Raw genomic sequence first — 25,730 nt, forward strand, 5'->3', positions numbered from 1 at the left:
ATCTTCCTTATTGTATGTGTGTGTGTGTGTGTGTGTGTGTGTGTGTGTGTGTGTATATATATATACACTTCATCCATTCATCAGTCAATGGGCATTTGGGCTTTTCCATAATTTGGCTATTGTTGATGATCCGCTAACCTTCTTGAAAGTGTTCACTATGTTTATATTTTCTTTATGTATGCACACTATTTCACCTGCTTTATTTTGGCTTTTACCCCCAAATTCCATTAAACATTTTACCAAAGTTATTCATGACCTGTCCTTCTTATGTTCCTTTTCTCAGCCAACATCTCTACCTTTCACTTGGGTTTTCTTTCTCAGTGACTTTTTTTTTTATTGAAATGTAATTGATACACAAATTAGTTTTAAGGGTACATCATAGTGATTCAATGTTTTTTGTTTTTTTTTTTTTAATTTTTTTTCAACGTTTATTTATTTTTGGGACAGAGAGAGACAGAGTATGAACGGGGGAGGGGCAGAGAGAGAGGGAGACACAGAATCAGAAACAGGCTCCAGTCTCTGAGCCATCAGCCCAGAGCCCGACGCGGGGCTCGAACTCACGGACCACGAGATCGTGACCTGGCTGAAGTCGGATGCTTAACCGACTGCGCCACCCAGGCGCCCCTCAATGTTTTTATACATTATGAAATGATCCTCATGACAAGTCTAGTTACCATCTGCCACTGAGCAACATGGAAGGCTTCATGAACTTGGATGTCACCCTCGTGCAGGGACCATGCAGATCCTCTTTGCATTGTTCCAGTTTTAACATATATACTGTAGGGGCACCTGGGTGACTCCATCGGTTGAGCGTCTGACTTTGGCTCAGGTCATGATCTAATGGTGTGTGAGTCTGAGCCCCGCATCGGGCCCTGTGCTGACAGCTCGGAGCCTGGAGCCTGCTTCGGATTCTGTGTCTCCCTCTCTCTCTGCCCCTCCCTGCTCATGCTCTGTCTGTCTGTCTGTCTCTCTCAAAAATGAAATAAACATTAAACATTTTTTTAAAAAGTATATGTGCTGCCAAAGAGAGCACTCACTCAGGTTTATAGACACAGGCTTGATGGCATCCTGAGTCTTCCCTCTTTTCTCCTCACTTCTTGTACCACATGAGATCTAGGTAAATAAAAGAGGTGGAAACTGAATCTCTTGAAATTTTCAAGCATGCCTAACAAGAAGTTAAAATGCTCTAACTTTAAATGTCTTATTACAAGTAGTGATGCTTTATTACCTATTATTTCATGTAGAGACGGAGACAGCAAGGCTCAGATAAGTTGTGACGTGGTCAAAATCACCTGGAAAATAAACTGACTTAGTCAAGACTAGATTTGGAAACCTCTGGATCCTACTTAGGTAATGTTTCATGGTTTAAAGCTATGAATGTACAAGGGTTTACGGATTCAATTTTTTTTTTTCTAGATGTAAGAAGAACTTTTTTCAGTTCGGTATGGTCATTGTTCATCCTGTTGACCCCGTCTCACGTTTCTGGAATGTCAACATGGCACAGTACTCGTGCAGAATGAATGTGTTGAAGATAAGAAATGTGTGATGTACTAAGCACTAATGTCCGGTTATCCTTAGTATCAAGGACGTGATTCTGTTTATTGTCTCTCTCAATACTTCTTTCACCTTTTCATTTCTCAAACTATAAATAAAAGGATTCAGGAGAGGGGTCACCACTGTAATGAGGACAGCAGCGACCTTGTCAAAATTCAGGGAATAGTTCTGATTGGGTCTCACATACACAAAGATATTGCTCCCGTAAGCAATGGCAATGACCGTGATATGAGAAGCACAGGTAGAAAAAGCTTTTTGACGGCCTTGGGCCGAGGGGATGCGCAGGATGGTAGAGATGATGTAGGTATAGGACGCAGTAGTGAATGCCAGGGAGCTCAGGATGACAAGGGCAGATAGGAGGAAGTTGATCTGCTCAATGAGGTGAGTATCTACACAGGCCACCTGCAGAAGAGGGGCAATGTCACAGAAAAAATGATTGATTTCTTTTCCACAGTAAGGTAGCCTTGTCACTACAATGGTTGGTACCAACACAGACAGGAAGGCTCCTACCCAGCAGCTCAGAACCAGCAGGAGGCAGGTCCTGCTGTTCATGATGATGGTATAGCGCAGGGGGTTACAGATGGCCACGTAGCGGTCAAAGGACATCACTGCTAGGAGGATAAACTCCACTGTCCCCAGAAAGAAGTAGAGATATGTTTGAGTGATACAGCCAGCAAAGGATATGGTTTTCTTCTCTCCTAGGAGACAGGCTAGCAACTTTGGTGTAACGACAGTGGTGTATAAAATATCCAGAAAAGACAGATTACTGAGGAAAATGTACATTGGGGTTTGCAGGTGATTATCAGTCCATATTAGGAAGATGATGACAATGTTTCCTATTGCCGTTAGTGTGTAAGTCAGCAAAAGAACCACAAAGAGGAGTATTCGAAGCTCCAGGAGAGTGGGAAAGGCGATCAGGGTGAATTCAGTCACTGTGCTCCAATTTCCCATGGCCATGGCTACACAGCAGGCAGGGTCTCCCTTAAGAAAGAAGAAAAGGAAGATCAGCTTGGGAGATAATTTTATAAATGTCTGTTGAAAATGTGTTGTAGAGAGTGCCTTACATTGGGAGATGGGTCAGGGGTTTAGCCCTTGATCAGAAAATCATTCTTGTGCATCCTAGGGAAAGTCAAAATACCATTTAGACACAACTTTTTCCATAAAATGAAGGGAGAAGACTGGATTAAAAAAACCTCTAAGCTTCCTTCCACTAATGAAATTCTATTTAGTCTCATTAAATGAAACTTCTCTTCAGTGCAGCCAGCTTCATGTTCCCAGTTAAAAATACGCTATAAAGTACTGACTCACACTTTAGCTAGAACTATTTTTTCTGAAGTTTCCAGTCACTGAGAGAGAAATCCTTTAAAATACTTTCTAGCTTTTTCTATAACAAATTTTCTTTCACTTTGACAGTTGATAATGATGACCTGCCATGAGTAAGAGATAAAGATTGACTCTCCCTGCCTCCGATACTTGGTGATTTCCAGAGTCTCTCATTTTTGAAAGTCTTTTCCTTACACAAGTAGATTTATGGAAACAGACAAGAAATATCTGAAATGGACAATGGTTCAGGCTTCCTGCTAATCGCTTTAGATGACACATCAGAAGGGAATACTGGATATTTTATCTTTAGGTTATATCCTGTGTCCAAAACCTACCTTCTACAAATTCTGTGAAGTATGTAATAATATATACATCAAATATCTGGCTGATTATTATTTTTTTATTGAAGTATAATGAATATACAATGTTATATCAGTTTCAGGTTTACAACACATTCGTTCAACAATCCTATATATTACTCAGTTTCACCATGATAAGTGTAGTTGCTGTCACTATATTGCAGTATTATTGACCATATTCCCTATGCTGTACTTTTCATCCTCATGACTTATTTATTTTATGAGTGGAAGTTTGGTTCTCTTAATCCTATCTATCTATCATCTATCTATCTGTCTATCTATCTATCTATCTATCTATTTATTTTTAGATCCCACATATAAGCGAAATCATATGGTTTTTGTCTTTGTCTGACTTATTTCTGGCTGATTATTTAAGAGGACGTTATACAATGTGATAAAACCAGAGAGGTACACATTATACACAGGATGGCAAAATGGAGGTAATTTAGCTTACTTCATTTACTTGATCAGTTGAAACCATCAAAGTGTACATCAAGATCATACAGTTGTTCTTTATCCCAGTATCTGAGATGTGTTCTTTGGCACAGTATCCCATTTCAGGTCAAAAGCACCCATTCTTCAAGTTCAATGCTTTCCTTGTCTAGATTTTACTTAGCTCTTCCTTAACAGGTTAGAGCCGTTCCCCTCATTTTCCTTTCCCCATCTCCCCTCCTACCCCATCTCTGAGATAAAAAAGTTCCTATTTCATTTTTTATTTGAAGTCTTTCCCATGACAAAAAAAACCTCACATTTTTTTCCCAGTGCAAATAATTAGAGCATGCAAATGCAAAAAAAAAAATTATAATCTGCAATCGAACCTGTTAGGGATACAGTGACCAGATTTTGGCGAATGTATTTCCAGGCCGTTTCAAAATTGCATCGTATACATATATATCTAAAATAACTGATGCTGACATACTATTTTGTAGCTAGCTTTTCTTATTTTTCTTTTTTAATAATAACCATTCATCTTTTGGGGCACCTGAGTGGCTCAGCCGGTTGAGTGTCCAACTCTTGATTTCGGCTTAGGTCATGATCTCACTAGTCATGAGATTGAGCCCCACAACGGGCTCTGTGATGAGTGTGGAGCCTGGTTGGGATTCTCTCTCTCTCTCTCTCTCTCTCTCTCTCTCTGTCTCTGTCTCTCTCTCAAAAAAAAATCATCTTTCCATGTCAATTACTAGAACTCTACAAAATCATTTTCTAAATGTTTATCTTTATTTTTGAGAGAGAGAGTGTGAGTGGGGTAGGGGCAGAGAGAGGGGGGGCACAGAGGATCAGAAGCAGGCTCTGCGCTGACAGCAGAGAGCCCCATGTGGGGCTTGAACCCACGAACTGTGAGATCACAGACCTGAGCTAAAGTCGGACACTCAACCTACTGAGCCACCCAGGTGCCCCTCTATAAAATCATTTTCTAAAATCAGATTTTTTCGAGGGACAATTGATACACAAAGACTTACCCATAGGGGTGCCTGGCTGGCTCCGTCAGAAGAGCATGTGACTCTTGATCCTCAGGGTTGGGAGGCCGAGCCCCACACTGAGAGGAAAGAAGGCTTAGAAAGAAAATCCTAAAAACATAACAACCGCAAAGAACTGCACATATCTAATATGCATAATTTTATGAGTTTGGACATATACAAACACCCATAATATCATCACCACAGTTAAGGTAACAAACACATCCAACACCTACCAGAGCTTCCTCTGGTAAAAACGCAACACATTTTTAAGGGTTGTGTAGTGTTTGATTCTATGGATGGGACTGTGAGATATTTAGCCATTTGCTTAGCTTTGGTAATTTAGGTGATCAGCATTTCATTCCCACATAGATAATGACTGAATAAATATTCTTGCACATAAATCTTTGTGCAGCTGTTTCATTACTGTGTAGAATACTGTTATTTTCCAATAAGATACTTGTTCTATTTCTACCATAATATTAAAAAATCCAAAAAAGATTTATTCCTATAATATTAGATTTTACCAGCTTACTGGAGTAGTGGGGCCTGTAAAATCACTTATAGATCTCTTTCCCGGGTTCTTTTTCTGAGGTAATCACAGTACATCACACCTAACTCTGGGTAGCTGATGCCTCAGCGAGGGTAAGCTGCTGTGCTCTCTCTTGCTCTTTTTTTCAAAGCCTCCTTTTGTGTTCTGGACTTCAGTATTCTTTATTTTTTTAATTTTAATTTTAATTTTTAAGTAATCTCAACACCCAGCGTGGGGCTTGAACTTCATACCCCGAGATCAAGAATCGCATGTTCCACTGACTGAGCTAGCCCAGTGTCCCTGGACGTCAGTATTCTTATCAGAAAAATTAAAATGTTGGACCATACATTTATAAGATCCATTCAGTGTCTTCAAGTCTTATTTCCAGTTACTTTTCAATTTCCTTCCCCACCTCAAAGATTCTAACTTATTCTCCAGTAAACAAGCTCTCGAATGATTCTATAATTACCACACAGAAGTGGATAATTATGAATACCTATACCAACATTATAGCATGTGAAATCTTGAGTGAACTTTCTGTCGGAGGTACTGTGTTTTCTGTTTTGTGTGTGTGTTGTATTATTATTTCCATGAGGCTGTTCAACAGGCAAATGATAGTTCACACTTTCAGATTCAAGTGTTAGATAATTACAACATTCAAAATGAGCTACTGTGAGATTTAAGTTAAATCATATACATGACGATAACAGATTCTTGCTAAAAAATATGGTTTTGTTCAGAAAGGATTGGGATAAACTTAAAGGAGATGAATAATTACAGCAAACTGTTTCTTGAATAAATAACGATAAATTATGGAAAGTTTAATTGGGACTGAGGGATATTTTTAATGCATACTTAATCGGAAGCCCCCAGATTTGCATCCGACCCCACTAAGAATATGACAGATCAGAGAGGCCACATACAAGAAGATATGCTTAACAGAAGTAATATATTAGTAATTAAAAGATATGTGGAAAAGTATACTTACATTTCCCTGATTGTATAGATGATGTAAGATTCTCCCAACATGTTTTGTCACGTGCAGACATAGTAAGAAGTTCAAACTTCGATTATCATGTGTGAATGATTTACTCCAAATATTGCACTTTGAAACTTTTCTTTTGCCAATTCCATTTCTAGCTCATAGAAATACCTCTTAAAGATAACATAAAATTGACTAAGTCACTGAACCATCTAACCCAATATGTGTCCTGCTGATTAGCATCCTCTCCACATGCCCATCCAGTCACGGCTCGGATGCCTTCAGTGACTTGGAAGTCACTGTCTTGCTTTAGCCCTGGCTGAATGAAAAACTCCTGTCTTGAATGGAAAACTGTAACTTCCAAACACACGTTCACGTTCTGACCTTTCCAACCAAATACTGCCCCTTTTCGCCATGGCAGGTCTTAAACACCTCAACGATCTAGGTCTCTTCCTTGCCCTACAACTTCCTGGTGAGATCCGCACTGCATGATTCTAGAGTCTGGTTTTGCAGATAGAGAATGTGGTAGTAAAGCGTTAAGAGTCTTGAAAATCTTGCAGGAATGAATCAGCTCTACTGGAGTAGATCCTCCCTGACTCCATTAACACAAATCAGCCCAGAAAATCATTGATTCTCAGTTCACAGGTATTTTTCCCCTTGCACGAAGGCTATTTTTGGCTCTGGTTAATTCTCAGTCATTCGAATTATTTAGTAACTGGGCTGTTTTGAAGAGAGAGACTCCTACAACTCACTGACTTAGATGTGGCTGACTCAGAATCCTTACGGCATCCTTGCTAAGTGACAGCCTAGGGAGGGGAACTTAGTACAGGTTTTGGTATCTCATTCCACCTTCATGGTTACTAGAATATTAAGTTTTCCACTGAAGATTTATTTTGCTAAATGGTCTTGAATACTCTAAATCGCCAAATTCAAGTATTTGAATGAGTATTTTTTTTTTAAAGTCACCTTGTTCCTTTTCTCTATAAAGTTTCCTTTATTCTATGAACTTTTTTTTTCATAAGTGGATGAACTGTGTGTTTTCACAGGCTCATTTGCCTTAGAGACTTAGATGAAAACAGCTCTTGGGGATATGGGTCAAAGGAAGTTAATTAATATTGTTATAGAAGAATGTTGGTTTTGAACTACCTCATCACAATTACAAAGTTTTAGAAGGTGCCAAATAGTCCTGTTAGTGGCTCCTCAGGGATATCCCCAGGGGTTTTGCTCTATCTACTTAAAGGAAAATGAATACTTAAAAAAACTTTTTGCCTTTTTTACATTATTGATAAAATAGAAAATGTCTTCCAGTAATAAATATTCTAGAGTTTCAGATGCCACCCAATACCTCTGTCTCTTATCAGCGTAGGATGTTTTTAAAATGTTTTTATTTAAAATTCCAGAGAGAGACGTAGCAAATTCCATTATGCTCTTCATTCCTGTCATGTTCCTGTTCAGAGAGAGGAGCCTTTGGAGCTGGAGTCAGCCCAGCTCGACTCTGTTCTCCCAACCTCCTGGCTTTATCCCCAGCTGCAAGCTTGCCAAAAGTACCCACTGTATTCCCTAATATTTATATTTTTTCAATGAAAATTCCTTTAAACATTCCCTTCTGACCCAAAAAACCTGGCACCTTTTTATCGTAACACAAATCTGACTTTCACTGGAGGATACTGATTGCCCTGTGGCTCCTACAAGTGTGTGCGCTCTTGTCCCTTCCTTGTACCAGAGGGCAAGGGGTGCAGGGCTGGAGGACGGGCTCCGTATTATTGTTGCTCTTGTTGGTGGTATTTTGTGGCTCCCAATTTCCACTTTCAAATCACCATTCCTCTGGTTTTGATAAAACTTCTCCAAGGCTCACATTATACAATCCTGTAAGCTTTCTTTGTTTCTGCGGTATATTGCCTGAGTTTCAAGAAAGAAGCGAAGAACTTCCGCGAGTGTTCAGATAAGACAATGAGGGAGGAGTCTTTAAAATTGAATTTCAGGGGCGCCTGGGTGGCGCAGTCGGTTGAGCGTCCGACTTCAGCCAGGTCACGATCTCGCGGTCCGTGAGTTCGAGCCCCGCGTCAGGCTCTGGGCTGATGGCTCAGAGCCTGGAGCCTGTTTCCGATTCTGTGTCTCCCTCTCTCTCTGTCCCTCCCCCGTTCATGCTCTCTCTCTGTCCCAAAAATAAAATGTAAAAAAAAAAAATAAAATAAAATTGAATTTCAAAACAGGAAAACCATGGGTGACACATTGAGTAAAGGCTTTTTTAGTGGTTCATGGTCTTGCACTTCATCCTAAGGGTTGCTATTGTTGTGGGAAACCTTAATTTCCATGTGAAAAGCTAATAAAATATACTAAAATTTGAATTTCTTAATCTTACTTCCAGTGAGTGTCACCTGCGTTCCCCTTTAAATCATCAACTCCATTAATTTAACATGAGTATTGCCATTATATAGAATCACTCAATCTCCGAAGTCCCAAACTCCAAGGTATCAGTCTTGGACCATAATCTCCCAATTCTATAGTTTTATTTCCTAAACACGTACTCCATGGCCTCACCTAGATCTCCAGCCTATGGAAGATCCCATTTTTCCTTATCAGCCTTTCTGCCTGATATATGTATATTTGTAAAAATGTGTGTGTGTATATGTTTTTTCTTTTTTTAAAAAAAAAATTTTTTTTCAACGTTTATTTATTTTTGGGACAGAGAGAGACAGAGCATGAACGGGGGAGGGGCAGAGAGAGAGGGAGACACAGAATCGGAAACAGGCTCCAGGCTCTGAGCCATCAGCCCAGAGCCCGACGCGGGGCTCGAACTCACGGACCGCGAGATCGTGACCTGGCTGAAGTCGGACGCCTAACCGACTGCGCCACCCAGGCGCCCCTGTTTTTTCAAATATATATTTATAAAATATATTTTGCTTCAAATCTATGTTTCTGCAAAGGAGAGAGAGAGAGAGAGAGAGATGGAAGAGAGAGTGAAAGAGGACATATGTTTTCTTTTTTTTAATGTTTATTTATTTTTGAGAGAGAGAGAGAGAGACGCAGAGAGAGGAGGGACAGAGGATTCCAAGCAGGAGCCATGCTGAGAGAAGAGAGGCCGATGAACTGTAAGATCGTGGTTAGAGCCGAAGTCAGATGCCCAACCAACTGAGCCACCCACGCGCCCTGAGAATATACAGTTTCTTTCAGTGGAAGATACATAAAACGGAAGCTGGCAAGAAAAAAACAGCCCGAGGGCAAGATTTTAAAATATATATATGTTTTAATGTTTATTATTTTTGAGAGACAGAGAGACAGAGCAACCAGGGAAGGGGCAGAGAGAGAGGGAGACACAGAATCGGAAGCAGGTGCCAGGCTCTGAGCTGTCAGCACAGAGCCCAACACGGGCCTCGAACTCACAGACTGCAAGATCATGACCAACCGACTGAGCCACCTAGGTGCCTCTAAAATATATTTTTAAGTAGCACTGGGGAGATGCATTATAATGACATCTTTGAGCCTCACAGGGCCCCAAATGCCTAGTGAAATTCCCCTGCTTTTGCCAGATATATCCCCCGCATCAGGAAAGACCCCTGTCTGGCTAGTTCCTTCTCAGCCAGACCAGCTGCATACCCCCCAGTCCTCAGCCACCTGATGAATGGATACAGAAGATGTGGTATATATCTACAATGGAATATTACCCAGCCATACAAAAGAATGAAATCTTGCCATTTGCAATGATGTGGCTAGAGCAAGAGAGTATTATGTTAAGCGAAATCAGTCAGTCAGAGAAAGACAAATAGCATCTGATTTCACTCATGTGTGGAATTTAAGAAACAAAACAAGCAAAGGAAAAGAGAGAGAGAGGCAAACCAAGAAACAGACTCTTAACTATAGAGAACACACTGCTGGTGACCAGAGGGGAGGTGGTGGGGGGGATGGGGGAGATAGGTGATGGGGATTAAGGAGGGCATGTGTGATGGGGTTGTATGGACGTGTTGAGTCACTAAATTCTGCATCTGAACCTAACATCACACTGTATATTAACTAACTGGAACTTAAATAAAAATTTTTAAAGATGCACAAAAAAGCCCAACCCCAAACCAAAACAAACACATGAAAGGAAAAGGGCTTTGGTTCACTGCCAAGCAAACAGTTATTCACTCTGCCTCTGAGGGCATCCCCCACGTGGTCCCACACAGCAGGTGGTGTCCTCCTCCCTGGGCTGTAAGCATATGTGACTAACTAGCTACTGTCAGTCCTATCTGTCCCGTATCAAGAGCCTGTGGTCAGCCACCCCCAAATCCCTAAGGCAGAACTCGTTTCCTCACCAGTGGGGTGAAGACTGAGTAGTGCAACACTTCACCTGAGCTCTGTGTGTGTGTGTGTGTGTGTGTGTGTGCGCGCGCGCACGCGCTGTATTGTGTTGTGTTGTGTTTGGGATACTCAGAAGGACTGTAAGTTGGGACACAGTTTTAGAAGGAGTGCTGGTGAGAAAATATATAAGAAATAATACATGGGAATCGTGGTAAATTAGATAGGATGGCATCTCATGATCGCTTTTATTTTTTTTTTTTAATTTTTTTCAACATTTATTTATTTTTGGGACAGAGAGAGACAGAGCATGAACGGGGGAGGGTCAGAGAGAGAGGGAGACACAGAATCGGAAACAGGCTCCAGGCTCCGAGCCATCAGCTCAGAGCCCGACGCGGGGCTCGAACTCACCGCAAGGTCGTGACCCGGCTGAAGTCGGAGGCTTAACCGACTGCGCCACCCAGGCGCCCCTCATGACCGCTTTTAAATAATTGCCAGGGAAACATTTCTTCTCTGTGCTCACCACTTACAGTACCCCAGCCATCAAAACCTAGAACAAATTCCTTATTCTTAAAATTTTTTAAATGTTTATTTATTTTGGAGACACAGAGAGAGAGAGAGCCAGCACGATCAGGGGAGGGGCAGAGAGGGAGACACAGAATCGGAAGCAGGCTCCAGGCTCTGAGCTGTCAGCACAGAGCCCCATGCGGGGCTCCAACTCACAAACTGTGAGATCATGACCTAAGCCCAAGTTGGAGGCTTAACCTACTGAGCCACCCAGGCACCCCCCAAATTCCTTATTCTTACCCTTTAGAAAAACAAAACAATTTGTTTTTAAGGAGCCCAGTGTAATGGGGATAAAACGTGGAAGGGGTGCTCTGTGGTGGAACAGACCTTTTAACTAACTAGCAAGCCAAGGCTGTTCTTTTAATTTATTTTTTATTTTTATTAAAAAATTGTTTTTAAGTTTATTTATTTTGAGAGACAGAGCATACATGGGGAAGGGGCAGAGAAAGAGAGAGGGAGAGAGAGAATCCCAAACAGGCTTCATGTCCAGTGAGGAGCCCCAGTGAGGCTCAATCCCATGACCCTGGGATCATGATCTGAGTCGAAATCAAGAGTCAGACACTCAAGCAACTGAGCCACCCCAGGCCCCCCACCAAGAGTGTTATTTTAGAACAAACACATTTGACTTGAACACAAATTTTCTGTAGCGTTTTCCTGAATTTTCCTTCTCCTATGTCCACACCATTACAGATTTGTTATAATCTGTTATCTTCTATTTTTTATTTATAGAACTCTCTTCTAACATTTAATACGTGTTTAGGAAATGTGGACTGAATAGGTGGCTTGATGCCATAAAGGAAATAATATTAAACGGGCAACGAGAATGACAGATTCTGGTTCTGCCTTTCTTACCACTTAGATCTAGAAAATTCTACCCCATTTGGGTCTCAGTTCTCTCATCTGTAACGTGAAATGTTTGAGCAGGATGCTCTTTAAAGTCCTCTCATTCCATGTCTTCGATTTTACATCTGTATCTGTGGGAGATAGTCACTACAAACGCCTTTCCTGCAGTTTTTTACCACAGAGGGGAAACAGGATGGTGTGGGAAGTTAAGAGCGTGGGTTTTGAAGTCAGACAGTTCTTGGTTTGATTTCACTTACCAGCTGAGTGCCTTTGGGACAGTTAGCTCAGCTCCTCAGTTAACTCATCTGTAAAGTGGGGATAATATTACCACTGTAGGGTTACCTAAAAGTGAGACACAATGAGGCATGGAAGGTTGCCCTGCATGTGCCCATGGTTAAGGGCTCAGCAGTTTTAGTTAGCTGTGCCAAGGATTAAAGCTCGTCAAGTCCCTGAGGACCCGTGCTTGAAGGAGGAAGTAGCAATGCTTCCTATGTTCCCTAAAATGTGGTAGCTTTGTTCTCGAATCACTCGGCTAGGATGGACTGCTGTTGGATTTTAACAGAGCTTGTGATAGGTCTGTATCTACAGAGGTGGATGGAGAAATACATTTCTGTCTAGAATTAAGCTACTTAGTCCCAAGTTTATAGACTGCTCCTACCTATTAAAGGAGTCTATGAACCTGTACCTACATGAAAAAATTTAAATTTATGAATATTAGTTCATTTTCTTCTGACGATAAGATTTTCCCAGCAGGACTTATTTGATTTTTGTTTCTGATGCTGTTGTTTTAATTATCTTGTTGGTATCTTGTATTCTGACTCTGAAACTTCAAGAACCCAAACACCACATTTTGAATTCTTGAACTCTTCAACCTTTCCAGGCTATTCCTTGTGGATTTGGGAAGTGAGCCGGAGAACAGTAAATATGGAAATAATTACCAAGGGAAGAAGGCTGAGAGCAAAAAGGAAAGGGAATCCAGAGGAGCAGAGTCTAACGAAGAAGAAGTTCTACATAATTCTGCTATAACAAATTCAGAACAGTCAGGAAATAGAACCTGTGAAGAATTTTGCAACTTAGGTCATGCTATTTTGTCTCTGAGCGTGCTGCCTTAGATATTCTTAGTTCCCTTAAGATTTCTAGCCAATAATTTTAAGATAGTTTATTCCATTCTTTTTGTTTATCCGCTCATTTGCCATTCATGCATTCATTGTGTACTGGGTCTTTTTTTGGTGTCAGACATTACCCAAAATGGACTGTTTCTATGGTATCTTCTGGTATCTTCTGGCTACAGACATTGGACTTTCTGTGACTCTTTAAATACATCATTATCCTTGAATAGATTTTCCGTCTTTTTTTAATGAAACAGACAGATAGATGGATTGCTTATATTGAACTTGTTTGGGGAGTATATTGAATTTGTTTGGGGAAGGGCTCACTAGACGCTGTTTTGGTAAAATAGAACATTTTAGGAACAGTTCCCAACCCTTTCTCAAGTTAGAGGCTAGGACCAAGTTTGATTCAAGTTGAATCTTGCCCTAAGGTCAGATGGGCAATGATTCATCTGAACAGCAGTGGCCCTTTTGAAAAATTTAAACACTTTACATAATACATAAACACAGGAAGATAAATTTGAAACTATGAAGGGAAAAATACAATCAATTAAAATCCTTTTACGGAGATAATCAGCGTCAACATACTGATACAGTCACTCTGTTTCTCTCCTCTGTGCTCTACCCTTGGGGAGAATTGGCACTCGACTTGGCGTGTTTTCAGGTGGGTCCTTGTGGACTGGTGTTCCTCTTTCTACATGTACGTGATATGGGTATTGCTGCAGAAGTCCGTTTCCATGGTGGAGGAACATGCTTGGTGAATCCGTAGCTTGTGCTTTGGCGATGGGGATTCTTGGTCTCCCTGCTTTGACTCTTCAGCACCAGCCTTCACATTCACTGTTTTAGCCACAAGTCCAATGTCCCTGCTGCTTATCTCAAGTGTGTCAACGGCCAGCAACTCAGACACTCGAATGTCTTTTCCATCTACCCCGAGATGAACTCTGGCTCTCTAAGCACCTTGTGCTCCATCACTGTGAGCTGAGAATTTCTGGGAGTGCTCTCCTGGTTGGGAGCTAAGCTGTTCTTTCCTCTGGTCTCATTTCCCCCTCATTCTGAACCCATACACTTTCCTCCCATTGTTTTAAAATTGATTTTCATTTTAAAAACTAAACAGATTACAGGGGGCGCCTGGGTGGCTCAGTTGGTTAAGCATCTGACTCTCAATTTCGGCTCAGGTCATGATCTTGCAGTCTGTGAGTTCCAGCCCTGCATGGGGCTCTGCGCGGACAGCTCCCAGCTTGCTTGGTATTCTCTCTCTCTCTGCCCCTCCCTCACGCACGTGCAGGCACTCTCTCTCAAAATAAATAAACTTAAAAAAAAAAACCTAAACAGATTACATAGTTAAAAATTAATGAATATTAAAACTTTTGTCTAGAAAAAGAGAAGTCACTTACTCCTTCCCTTCTCTTAGTCCTTTAAAGGCTTTTGTCTCTTCTTACGTTACCTTCATATTTTAAAATGAATGCTTATATTTTTCTTTCCGAATCTATCAGATTTACACATTGTCTATTAAATTCCTCTTATGAAGATGAGTGTTAAGTTCTTTGGTCATTTTTCTTCTTCCTGTATCTCCTGTACCAAGATATCATAACTTCTGATTGAACAAACTGACTTTTTAAAATAATTAATTAATTAATTTACTCATTCATTCATTCATTCATTCATTTATCTTGAGAGCCAGAGAGGGGAGGAGAGGGGCAGAGAGAGAGGTAGTGAGAAAATCCCAAGCAGGCTTCACGCTGTCAGTGCAGAGCCTGATGCAGGGCTTGATCCCACAACTGTGAGATCATGACCTGAGCCGGAATCAAGAGTGGGACACTTAACTGACTGAACCACCAGGTGCCCCCAAACTGACTTTATATACTATTGTGTTATATTAATACTGTTCCCTGTTGATACAGGGAGGATATTCTAAGTATTTCTTTTTCTTTGAAAGATACTTTTTCTTAATGCTAATTCCCTTATTTATTTGAAGGACTTTATTGTCTCAGAGCGGTTTTAGGTTTTCAGCAACAGTGTGAGGAGAGTGCAAAGATTTCCCATAGGCCCGCTGCCCTCTGCGTGCGGGCCTCCCCCATTATCAAACATCTCTCACCAAAATGGTACATTTGTTGCCACTGATGAACCTACACTGTCACATCACACACAGCCCATAGTTTATTTTAGGGCTCATTCTTGGTGTTGTATCTTCTATGGGTTTAGACAAATATATAATATATATCCATCAGTATATGCCACACAGAGTATTTCACTGCTCTAAAAATCCTCTGTGCTTTCTTTTCCTGGTGATTTCCCTCCATTCACACCACCACTGATCTTTTTACAGGCTTCATACTTTTGCTTTTTCCAGAATGTCATAGAGTTGGAATCATAGAGAAGTAACTTTTCAAGTTGATTGTTTTGTTTGATAATATGCATTGACATTTCTCTCCATGTTTTTTCATAGCTTGACAACTCATTGCTTTTTAATCCTGAGTAATACTCCATTGTCTGGAGATACCACCGTGTTTTATTTATTTATTGTATTGTATTGTATTGTATTGTATTGTATTGTATCCATTCAGCTGTCTTCTGCTGAAAAAAAAATAGTTTATGCTGATGTGGTAAATTATAATTCTTGATATTTTAATGTCGAACCATTTTTGCATTCCTGGGATACACTCGACTCTCTAGTATATTTTGTTTGCTGGTATTTTCTTGAGAATTTTTCCATCTAGATTCATGGGTGAGATTAGCCTATACCCTTCCTTTCTCATAAAATCTGGTGGTGGGGTCTATGTTAAAGTAACCCTTAAAACCAGTAAGAGAAAATTGAATATTAAAACTCTTTTGGTGAGTTATAAGATTGAAATGACTTGTTCTTTGGTAGTTGGTGAACTCACTTGTAAATTTGAGCCTGAGTTTACCTTGTGTAGAGATATAAGAAAATTGTTTATTGAGGTTTAATTTGTATATAACAGGCACTAAAATTTAAAATTTGGTTCAAAAAGTTTTCTTGATGGTACATGGCCATAAACCACCAGTTCAAACAAGATGCAGAAAATTTTAATTACCCCAGAAAGTTCCCTCATGTCCTTCCCGGTCATTACATACCTGCAATGATTTTCTGATTTCTTTTTTTTTTTTTTTTTTAATTTTTTTTTAACGTTTATTTATTTTTGAGACAGAGAGAGACAGAGCATGAACGGGGCAGGGTCAGAGAGAGAGGGAGACACAGAATCCGAAACAGGCTCCAGGCTCTGAGCTGTCAGCAGAGAGCCCGATATGGGGCTTGAACTCACATACCGTGAGATCGTGACCTGAGCCGAAGTCAGACGCCCAACCGACCGAGCCACCCAGGCGCCCCATGATTTTCTGATTTCTATTAGCATAGGTCAGATTTGCCTGATCATGGACTTCACAAATGTAATCATGTAGTTCTTTTACATTGGGGTTATTTCACTCAACATAATGTTTCTCAAAATTCATCTAGCTTATTGCATCGTTGGGTCCTTCCATTTAATGTTGAATAATATCCCACTGTAAAAACATACTATATCTGGGGTGCTTGGGTGGCTCAGTTGGTTGAGTGTCTGACTCTTGATTTTGGCTCAGGTCACGATCTCATGGTTCAAGAGTTTGAGCCCTATGTCAGGCTCTGAGCTGACAGCGTGGAGCCTGCTTGGGATTCTCCATATCCATCCGTCTCTCTCTAGCTCTCTGCCCTGCCTTTATCTCTCTCTCCTCAAAAATAAATAAATAAACTTAAAAAAAATACTATATCTGCTTATCCATTATCCTGCAAATAGTCATTCGGGTTATTTTTAATTTTGGGATATGATGAATGAAATGGTTTTGTACATGTAAGTATAGGTTTTTTTCAGAGTCGGTGTCGTGACTGCTGTCCAAACAAGATGAGATGCGTTTGCCTAAACAAGTAAACGATACACTGCATTTTTTGTACACTCTCCTCAAGTCAGGTGATGACTCTGATTTCAGTTCAGTGTCGGGAGGGCATATACATGCATTTCTGCACATGAAGAGACTATATAACTACTAATAGTATTAGAATAACTTGATATTTTATTTATTGGTCATAGATAGTGTTCTCTCATTTGACGTGTTATTTCAAGCTCTTCTCTTTTACACTGAGTGTGTGGTTATAAGATGGTCAATTCTTTTTGAGATCTCAGAATGGCTAAAAAATCTAAAATAGGTTAAGAGTATGGGGCATTTGGGTGGCTCAGTGGGTTAAGCGTCCGACTTCGGCTCAGGTCATGATCTCACGGTTTGTGAGTTGGAGTCCTGCATTGGGCTCTGTGCTGACAGCTCAGAGCCTGGACCCTGCTTTGGATTCTGTGTCTTCCTCTCTGCCCCTCCCTTGCTGGTGCTCTGTCTGTCTGTCTCTCTCTCTCAAAAATAAATAAACGTTAAAAAAAAAAAAAAGAGGTTAAGATTAAAAAATAATTCTGAAAATTTTATAGCTAGAGTTTATACATAATCATTTTCAACATTGTCATCTTTTATTGTTTTTTATGTTTTTTAATATTTTTTTTTTGAGAGACAGACAGAGACAGAGCATGAGTGGGGGAAGGGCAGAAAGGAGGGAGTCACAGAATCCAAAGAAGGCTCCAGGCTCTGAGCTGTCAGCACAGAGCCCCACACAGGGCTTGAACCCACAAACCTCGAGATCATGATCTGAACTGAAGTCAGATGCTTAACCAACACAGCTACCCAGGCGCCCCTCAACATTATCATCTTCTAATTATTATTATTATTTTTTAAAAAATGTTTATTCATTGTTGAGAGACAGAGTGTGAGTGGGAGAGGGACAGAGAGAGAGGGAGACACAGAATCCGAAGCAGGCTCCAGGCTCCAAGCTGTCAGCACAGAGCCCGATGTGGCGCTCGAATTCACGGACCGCGAGATCATGACCTGAGCCGAAGTCGGCCGCTTAACCGACCAAGCCACCCAGGTGTCCCAACATTATCATCTCTTAAAAAGGGGACCTTACTTTCTGCCAAATACTGAAAGTAAGAAAGCATATTAATGAAGGAATCCCTAGTTAACTTTAAACAACATCCTTGGGGAGGGCCAGCGATCCTAGATGATAAAAGATGTTTTTAATAAGAGGTTTTTAAAGTTCACAGAAGAAATTCTGTGAATTTCTGAATGTACCACACTTCTGAAATGTACCACACATGCACACATACAAATTATTTTTCAGTGCATTTTAAGAATGAAGCCAACAGTCATGTAGTTGTACCCCCCTGTTATTAATTTGTCAAGTTAACATTTCTTAAGTGGAGAAGAGGGTGCCTGCCGAGGGTGAGCTGCAGTCGAACAGACCACAAGAAGAGTTATGATAGAGTTTATTACTCACAGGTCTTGGAGGAGGCACCTAGCATACCTTGGGGGGGCTTCTCTTGGAGGCAGAATGCAGACAGAGAGGAATCACCCGGGGCATATGCCTTCATTAGAACCTGGAGGGCTTTGGGGTTCCCGGGCTAAAGCCACATTGGTCAATTGTAACCAAAAGAGTGAGTTTTGGTAAGTTACACTGGGGCCTTATTGAAGGGGCGCATAAAGGGAAGGTGCTGGTGGATGGGGAAGATGGTTGAGCACAAGAACCGTGGGGGAGGTCGGGTCAGAAAGTGACCTATGTCTGTGACTCCGCAGACTGCTATCTAGGGCGTGTGCTTACATGAGGGGACTAGTGTCAGTTTAAAGTCACAGCAGGCTGCTTGGCCAAATGGGTTGGCCAAATGGGTGCCAAACGGAGTAGCTTATCTAAACTCTTGACTACCGATGACAATAATTTGGTATGTTTTATCGCATTCTTGTGATGTGATTGAGGTGTATGTTCATAGTTGTTGTTGCTGAATGTTGTATTACAACTGAGTCAGGAGGAAGGAGCACGTGAGAATTACCTGGCAAGTGGAAGGATCAATGAATTCATTAAACTCATTACATTTGACAGTGTTTCCCTGGTTGGGATGCCCTTCATCCATAGTTGGAGGAACAGAATTCATCTAGCAAGTGGATGTGCTTTGGTTTGTTCCTCCTCTTTCCTCCATATTGAAAAAGAGAGTAGTTTAAAATATCTAGTCATAGTTGCAGATGGGAAAAGTAAGGAACCTTCCAGGTGTTCCAAAATTTGGGAAAAGTAACTCAACTAATTTGAATCAATGTAGAAACTGCTATGATTATCTTTTATTATAACAATATTGATCATAAGAATAATAACCAACATCAAAGTAAAACAATATATTTATGTTATTTTTCAGAGTTTATGAACTTTTTAAAATATTTGCAGTTTTAAGCCTGGCTCAACCTGGGGCCAGCCCCAGCTGGGTACCAAAATCATGCTTAAATTCACTATTTGCTTGGGTTTTTCTTTTCTGTGTTAATGATACCAGAATAGGGGCTTTGAGTAACATGGGAATTCATTAAAAAATTAAAACAGCAGAAAGGGAAAACTATATTCATTTTTAGCAAACAATGATTTACATAAAAACAAACATAGCTAATTCATATATGTATTTTTGAACATTGCTGCTTTTCACTAGTCTTTCGTATTCTGGAATTTGTAAATTCTTCTGGTTTTAAGTGACGAAAGATAAAGTTAAGGATGTAATAATGGCTTTAAGAAATCCTGCTGTGCTCTGTTCTTTATTCTTCCTTTCTTGGATCATTACCACTAGCAACATAATGCTGGCAGGCAGAATAATGGCACCTAAAGATATTCATGTCCTAATCCCCAGAATCTGTGAATATGTTACTTTACTTGGCAGAAAGGACTTTGCAAATGTAGTTCAAGAAAAGGACCTTGAGTTGGTGATATATATATATTTAATTTTTTAATGTTTATTTATTAAAAAAATTAATGTTTATTTCTGAGAGAGAAAGAGAGAGACAGAGACAGAGGACGAGTGGGGGAAGGGCAGAGAGAGTGAGACACAGAATCCGAAGCAGGCTCCAGGCTCTGAGTCATCAGCACAGAGCCTGACATGGGGCTCAAACTCACAAATCATGAGATCATGACCTGAGCTGAAGCGGGATGCTTGAACGACTGATCCACTTGAAATGGTGATATTATTCTGGATATTAGGGTGGGCCCACTCCTATCCAATGAGTCCTTAAAAGTGGAGAACTTTGTCAGCCAAGTCATAGGGGAGATGGAAGAAGGAGAGATTTGAGACTTGAGAGGTACATGTCCTGCTATTGTTGGCTTTGAAGGTAGAGGAAGGGGGGCCATGAGTCAAGAACTGAAGCATCTTCTAGAAACTGGGAACGGCCCTTGGGTGATAGCCAGCAAGCAAGAAAACAGGACCTTGGTCCCACAGCTTCAAGGAAGGGAATTCTGTCAACGAGTCAGATGGATAGGGAATGGATTTTCCCCTAGAGCCCCTGGAAAGGAATGCAGCCTGCTGAATTTGGGCTGGGGAGGCTTGTATTGAACTTGTGACCCACCGAACAGTCAGATGATAAATCTGTGTTATTTTAAGCCGCTAACTTTGTTATGGCAGCATTAGGAAGCTAATATAGTAACTTTCTAAATCCCATCTCATTTAGTGTCTGGTAATGAGTGCATAGCAGATCGTTATATGAGTGCTTCATTCCTGGTGATATTGTTCTAGTTTCTTCTGATCTTTAGACATTTGTTTGCCGCAATCTCTTAGGATGGATGGTGTTCCTTTATGATATGAATCCATATCTGGATCCATCCTTAAGGCAGCACTTTCTCTGCCTGTTTTCCCAAGATAGAGTCATGTCAGTTCTTAAGGTGTCAGTCATTGTTCATGCAGCTAGAAGGTTAATGACCACACTGGTAGGGACTCTTTTTGATCTTAGAGATACCTACTGTTTTCTCCCTGTTCTTATGCTGTGCTTGTCTCCATGGCACCTGCTCAGTGGCTGCATGAATAGAAGGCAATTTAACTCCTTGTGAACCTTTCCTGTCGCAAATCAGTGAATCAGGAGAGGGCATCTCACCTCCAATGGACCAATTGGATCTTCCTTCCAGGAACTTGGCTTTTGACCTGAGATCATTTTAAATATATATCCAAATAAATTCTCTGTCTACATGTATATCAATATATTTAAGTGCATTCAATATATATGCTTGTATATATGAATATATATCTATGACTGCCTGTAGGCATTATTTACAAATGACTGAAGCAGCCATTACCTTCTGTGTGCACGAAGAAGTGAAGTAACAAACAAAGTTGGGGGTCTTAAAACGGCACTAAGATATTTTATCCCAGTCTGGAGACCAGAAGTCCAAAATCGGTTTCCACGGGCCTGAATAGGTGTCAGTGGGCTGTGCCAGAGAAAAGACTCATTTTCTTGCCTTTTCCAGCTTCTAGAAGTGCATTCCTTATCTCGTGGCCCCTTCCTCTGTCTTCCAGGCAACAGCACAGCATCTTCAAATTTCTCTCTGCTTCTGTTATCAAATTACCATCTCTTGTGAGGTAAAATCTCCCTCTATTGTCTCTCACATAATGACATTTATGATTATAATGAGGACCCATCTAGATAATCCAGGATGACCTCCCTGTCTCAAGATCTTTAAATTAATCACCTCTGCGAGATCCCTTTGCCTTGTGTACCTTATTTGTTACTTACGTTCATGGGTTTTAGGGATTAGGACCTGAATATTTTGGGGGACCATTATTCAGCGTACCTCAAGATACGTGGAGAAAAATAGTAATATAGAGATCATATAACTCCAGAGAGAGCAAGAGAAGGATCAGAGATTCTGAGGCGAAGAGGGCACCTGCCTTGGTTCTTCAAGGTTTTTTAATTCCTGATTCTCATCCCTTACCAGGTCTTCCTGTTCCTTATCTTGTGGGATTCTATATATGTTGATTATTACTATCATAAACACAATTTTACTAAAGCAAGCATGATTAGTTTTTTGCTTTTGTTTTCTCCGAACCAGAGGAATTCTAGGATGCTTATTTTTTCTGGATATGGTTGCCACATCGGTCAGCTGCCACAGTTGATTAGTCTAGACTCCCTGGTCCATTATGGTCTCAAGATAACTGGTTTTCCTTCCAAGCCAGTTGCCTCTCACAGTCTATTCTTTTTTTTTTTTTTTTAATTTTTTTAATGTTTATTTTTGGGAATGAGACAGACAGATCATAAGCAGGGGAGAGGCAGAGAGAGGGAGACACAGAATCTGAAGCAGGCTCCAGGCTCTGAGGCGTCAGCACAGAGCCCGACGCGGGGCTTGAACTCACAACCCCCCAAGATCATGACCTGAACCGAAGTCGGACGCTCAACCGACTGAGCCATGCAGGCGCCCCTCTCACGGTCTATTCTAACTGTATCTTGGTCTGCCCTTATCTGCAGGTCTGCCAGAAAGTTAGGGCAGGCAGGCAATGCCCTGGTTTCAGAAAAAAGTGGATAACTTCCAGGTTAACTCTTTTCCCTCTAAAGTTTCTTCCTGGTACAGTGAGGTGTAAAGTAGACTGAAATCTGCATTCTTTAAATTTGTGCCACCCTCCAGGGTATGGTTTGGGGCAAGAGGCTTAACCTCTGTGGACCTCGGTTTTGGAGATAATAGTATCAGCTTCTCAAGGTTAAGAGGATGAGGTGAGATACACAGATGTACATATTTAAGTATGCTGTACAAACCTGGGATATTCTTCTTCCTTGTTTCTGTCAGTATCTACAGTCTTTAGCTGTCAGGGATGAAGCCAGGCATCTCAAACATCTGAAAAGAACCAGTTAGAAGTGCTCACTATTAGTTACCCATGGCTGTATTTCTTAGACTATCTTGGTTGGGCCTCCAATAACAAAGAGAAAAAGGAAAATCACCAAATGTATTTCCCACATTACTGTTGAAAAAGCTAAGGTTCAGATATGCTAAGTGCCACATGATAAAAAAAAAAAAAAAAAAAAAGCAATAGACTCAGGCCTAATATTCAGGGTTTTCTGACTTCAGTTAAGTATTTTTCATTGATTCATGATATTCTGTGTGTGAGATGGTCTAATAATAGAATTCAAAATGTGTTATTTTCTCTATGTTTGAATTGCCTCCCTTGGATCTTGACTACAATACTTTGTATCTGATGTGACATGAAGCCTTTTTATATCTTCCCACATATCTTTGATTTTGTGGTTTCAAGCATGCATATCTCCATATAGAGTCCAAGGGTTGAAAATAGCCATTCTTAGCAAACGAACTTACAAGTTCGCCTAGGCAAGAGAGTTCAAGTTCTCCTGTGTAATAAGGACATGATTTTGCTGATTGCTTCTCTCAAAACTTTTTTTACCTTTGCATTCCTTAGACTATAAATGAAGGGGTTCAGAAGAGGTGTCACCATAGTGGTGAGAACAGCAGTCACTTTGTCAAAATCCAGCGAATGGCTCTGGCTGGGCCTCACATACATGAAGATGTTGCTCCCATAGGCAATGGAGACGACCGTGATGTGAGAAGCACAGGTGGAAAATGCCTTCTGACGTCCTTGGGCTGAGGGGATGCGCAAAATGGTAGAAATGATGTAGGTGTAAGACACAATGGTGAGTACCAACGAGGTCAGGAGGACGAGGGAAGATAAGAGGAAGTTGATCATCTCAATGAAATGAGTGTCTATGCAGGCCACCTGTAGCAGAGGGGCAATGTCACAGAAAAAATGACTGATTTCTTTATAACAGTAGGGCAGTCTGGACACCACAATAGTTGGGCACAGCACTGAGAAGAAGGCTCCTACCCAGCATCCCAGAACCAGTAGGAGACAGACGTTGCTGTTCATGATGATGGTATAGCGCAGGGGGTTACAGATGGCCATGTAGCGGTCAAAGGACATCACCGCTAGGAGGATAAACTCCACTGTCCCCAAGAAAAAGAAAAAGTATGTTTGGGTTATGCAGCCAGCAAAAGATATGGTCTTCCTGTCCTCTAGAAGACAAGCTAATAGCTTTGGGGTAACTGAGGTAGTGTATAAAATGTCCAGAAATGACAAATTACTGAGGAAGAAGTACATTGGGGTTTGGAGGCGATTATCAGCCCATATTAGGGAAATGATGACAATATTTCCTGTGAGAGTTAACATGTAAATAAACAAGAGGACCACAAAGAGGGAGATCTGAAGCTTCCAGATAACAGGGAAGGCAGTCAGGGTGAATTCAGTCACTGTGGTCTGATTTTGCATATCCATGGCATGCAATACTTAGTGGGCAGCACATCTCTGAAAAAAAAAATTACAGTTATGAAAATCAGCTTAAATGAGTTTCTACTCTCAGTATCAGTGATAAATGTAAAGTAGTAAAAGCTTTGAACCAAGAGTCAAGAGTGATTTCATCCTGCCACTCACTCTAATAAATATAGGACCTTGATAAGTTACATGACATCTTCTAACCTTGGTATTCTCACATTTAACATTTTTGGTTGAATGACATTTTCCCCATGGTCTCATTAAGCTCTAGCCTTTATGATGGTCATCTCTTGGACCCTGTGCTCCTTCCCTTCTCTCTTTCATTTTTCCTGATCTACTGTTTCCCTGGCTAAGTTCTGTGCTTGAGAAGAGAGAATCCTTAACTGAGAATCCCGTCAGTCCATTTGCAAAATGGGAAAAGGGAATGTTAAGGAAAGTTGAGTTACTTTTCTCCAAGTCATTTCAACCCTTCAGGTATCATCTACATAAAGGAGCAGAAACTATGAAACTGACCAAGAGCATCAAATGAAAGAGAACCTGTTTTGGTCTCTCCTCGCATTTGTGATTGGTATCGCATGAGTCTTAAGGTGATCTCTGGTTGTCCCTGAGTTGTTCTGATGTGATAATAATTGATCTCCATAAGGCTGCATTGCTTTCTTTGTTTTTATTTCTTATACTGATATAAAGGTTTTGATGTCTACACTGTTAAAGAACAAGTAGTTGCATGATATATGGTTCATCATTTGCATAACCTATTTCAGACATTTGAAAAACCTCTACTGGGAAAATGATCAGTGTGTTTCTTTTTTGTTCCCTGCAATGCCATGTGTATGGCAGGATCCAAAAGAATACCAAAGCTTTTCCCTTCCATTCCTTGACTGGGAATTCTTACAGGTTGTCTTAAATCGGTCTCTTATACCTCACATTCTTTTCAGCAATTTGAACAATCAGCTTGTTAACAGTAGTGAAAGAAAGATGATGGAGTTTGCAACGCTCATCTTGGAATACGGCTCAGGTTTGCTGAACATGTACTGCATGTCTGTATCCTTCAGTGAAGCTCTGCCTTTTGGTGTTTTATTTTGTAGCTAATCCTTTAGTTTTATGTGAAAATGACCAATTTATTAACTGAGCTAGGTTTTCTCTAGGTTTGGAACCCACTGAGTTCCTCTTGAAAGAAGGTCTTTTTCCTCGGGCGCTCTCTCTCTGAAAAGTAATTCCTAGGAGTCTTTCTTTGCCTTAAAGACTTTTTTGGGGGGAGTGGATTTCCATTTGAAAAGTTTGCTGTGACTTTTCTGGTCCTTGTAGTTGCTCATTATTTGTATTCACCATTCATTTATTTCAAGACCAAACTGCTTTTAAGTAATCACAGGACCTTAAAGGGTCTGATCTATTGAAATAGGGTCTTGGTACCAGCCGGTGCTTTTCCACCACTAATACGATAATATTGTTCCCTCCCCCCACTGCTGCTGCATCCAGGTAACAAACTTCCAGACTGATTTCTACAGCACAAGAAGGCATAACCATATCTGGGTGGACATGTGTTAATGTTACTAAGGTCTAATACAAAGACAGAATAGAG

General features: G+C 40.7%; 2 protein-coding genes and 1 non-coding gene across 3 annotated transcripts; all 3 read right to left on the reverse strand.

Moving 5' to 3' along the window:
• Window positions 1-686: 686 nt before the first annotated feature.
• LOC122484546 lies at window positions 687-789 on the reverse strand. Its single transcript, XR_006297612.1, has one exon. It is a non-coding gene; the product is annotated as a U6 spliceosomal RNA (small nuclear RNA).
• A 768-nt stretch (window positions 790-1,557) lies between these two features.
• Window positions 1,558-2,511, reverse strand: LOC122484204 (olfactory receptor 6M1). Its single transcript, XM_043582205.1, has one exon. It carries the CDS (start codon window positions 2,509-2,511, stop codon window positions 1,558-1,560), a length of 954 nt encoding a protein of 317 aa, XP_043438140.1.
• Window positions 2,512-23,206: 20,695 nt separating this feature from the next.
• LOC122482488 (olfactory receptor 6M1-like) lies at window positions 23,207-24,154 on the reverse strand. The gene has a single exon (XM_043578806.1). The coding sequence runs from the start codon at window positions 24,152-24,154 to the stop codon at window positions 23,207-23,209; it is 948 nt and encodes a 315-aa protein (XP_043434741.1).
• Window positions 24,155-25,730: the final 1,576 nt, after the last annotated feature.

Source organism: Prionailurus bengalensis, chromosome D1 (genome assembly GCF_016509475.1).
Source record: "Prionailurus bengalensis isolate Pbe53 chromosome D1, Fcat_Pben_1.1_paternal_pri, whole genome shotgun sequence".
NCBI lineage: Eukaryota > Metazoa > Chordata > Mammalia > Carnivora > Felidae > Prionailurus > Prionailurus bengalensis.

Coding starts and splice junctions, on each gene's coding strand:
- LOC122482488 (XM_043578806.1), bottom strand. CDS start 24,154: ATGGATATGCAAAATCAGACCACAGTGACTGAATTCACCCTGACTGCC.
- LOC122484204 (XM_043582205.1), bottom strand. CDS start 2,511: ATGGCCATGGGAAATTGGAGCACAGTGACTGAATTCACCCTGATCGCC.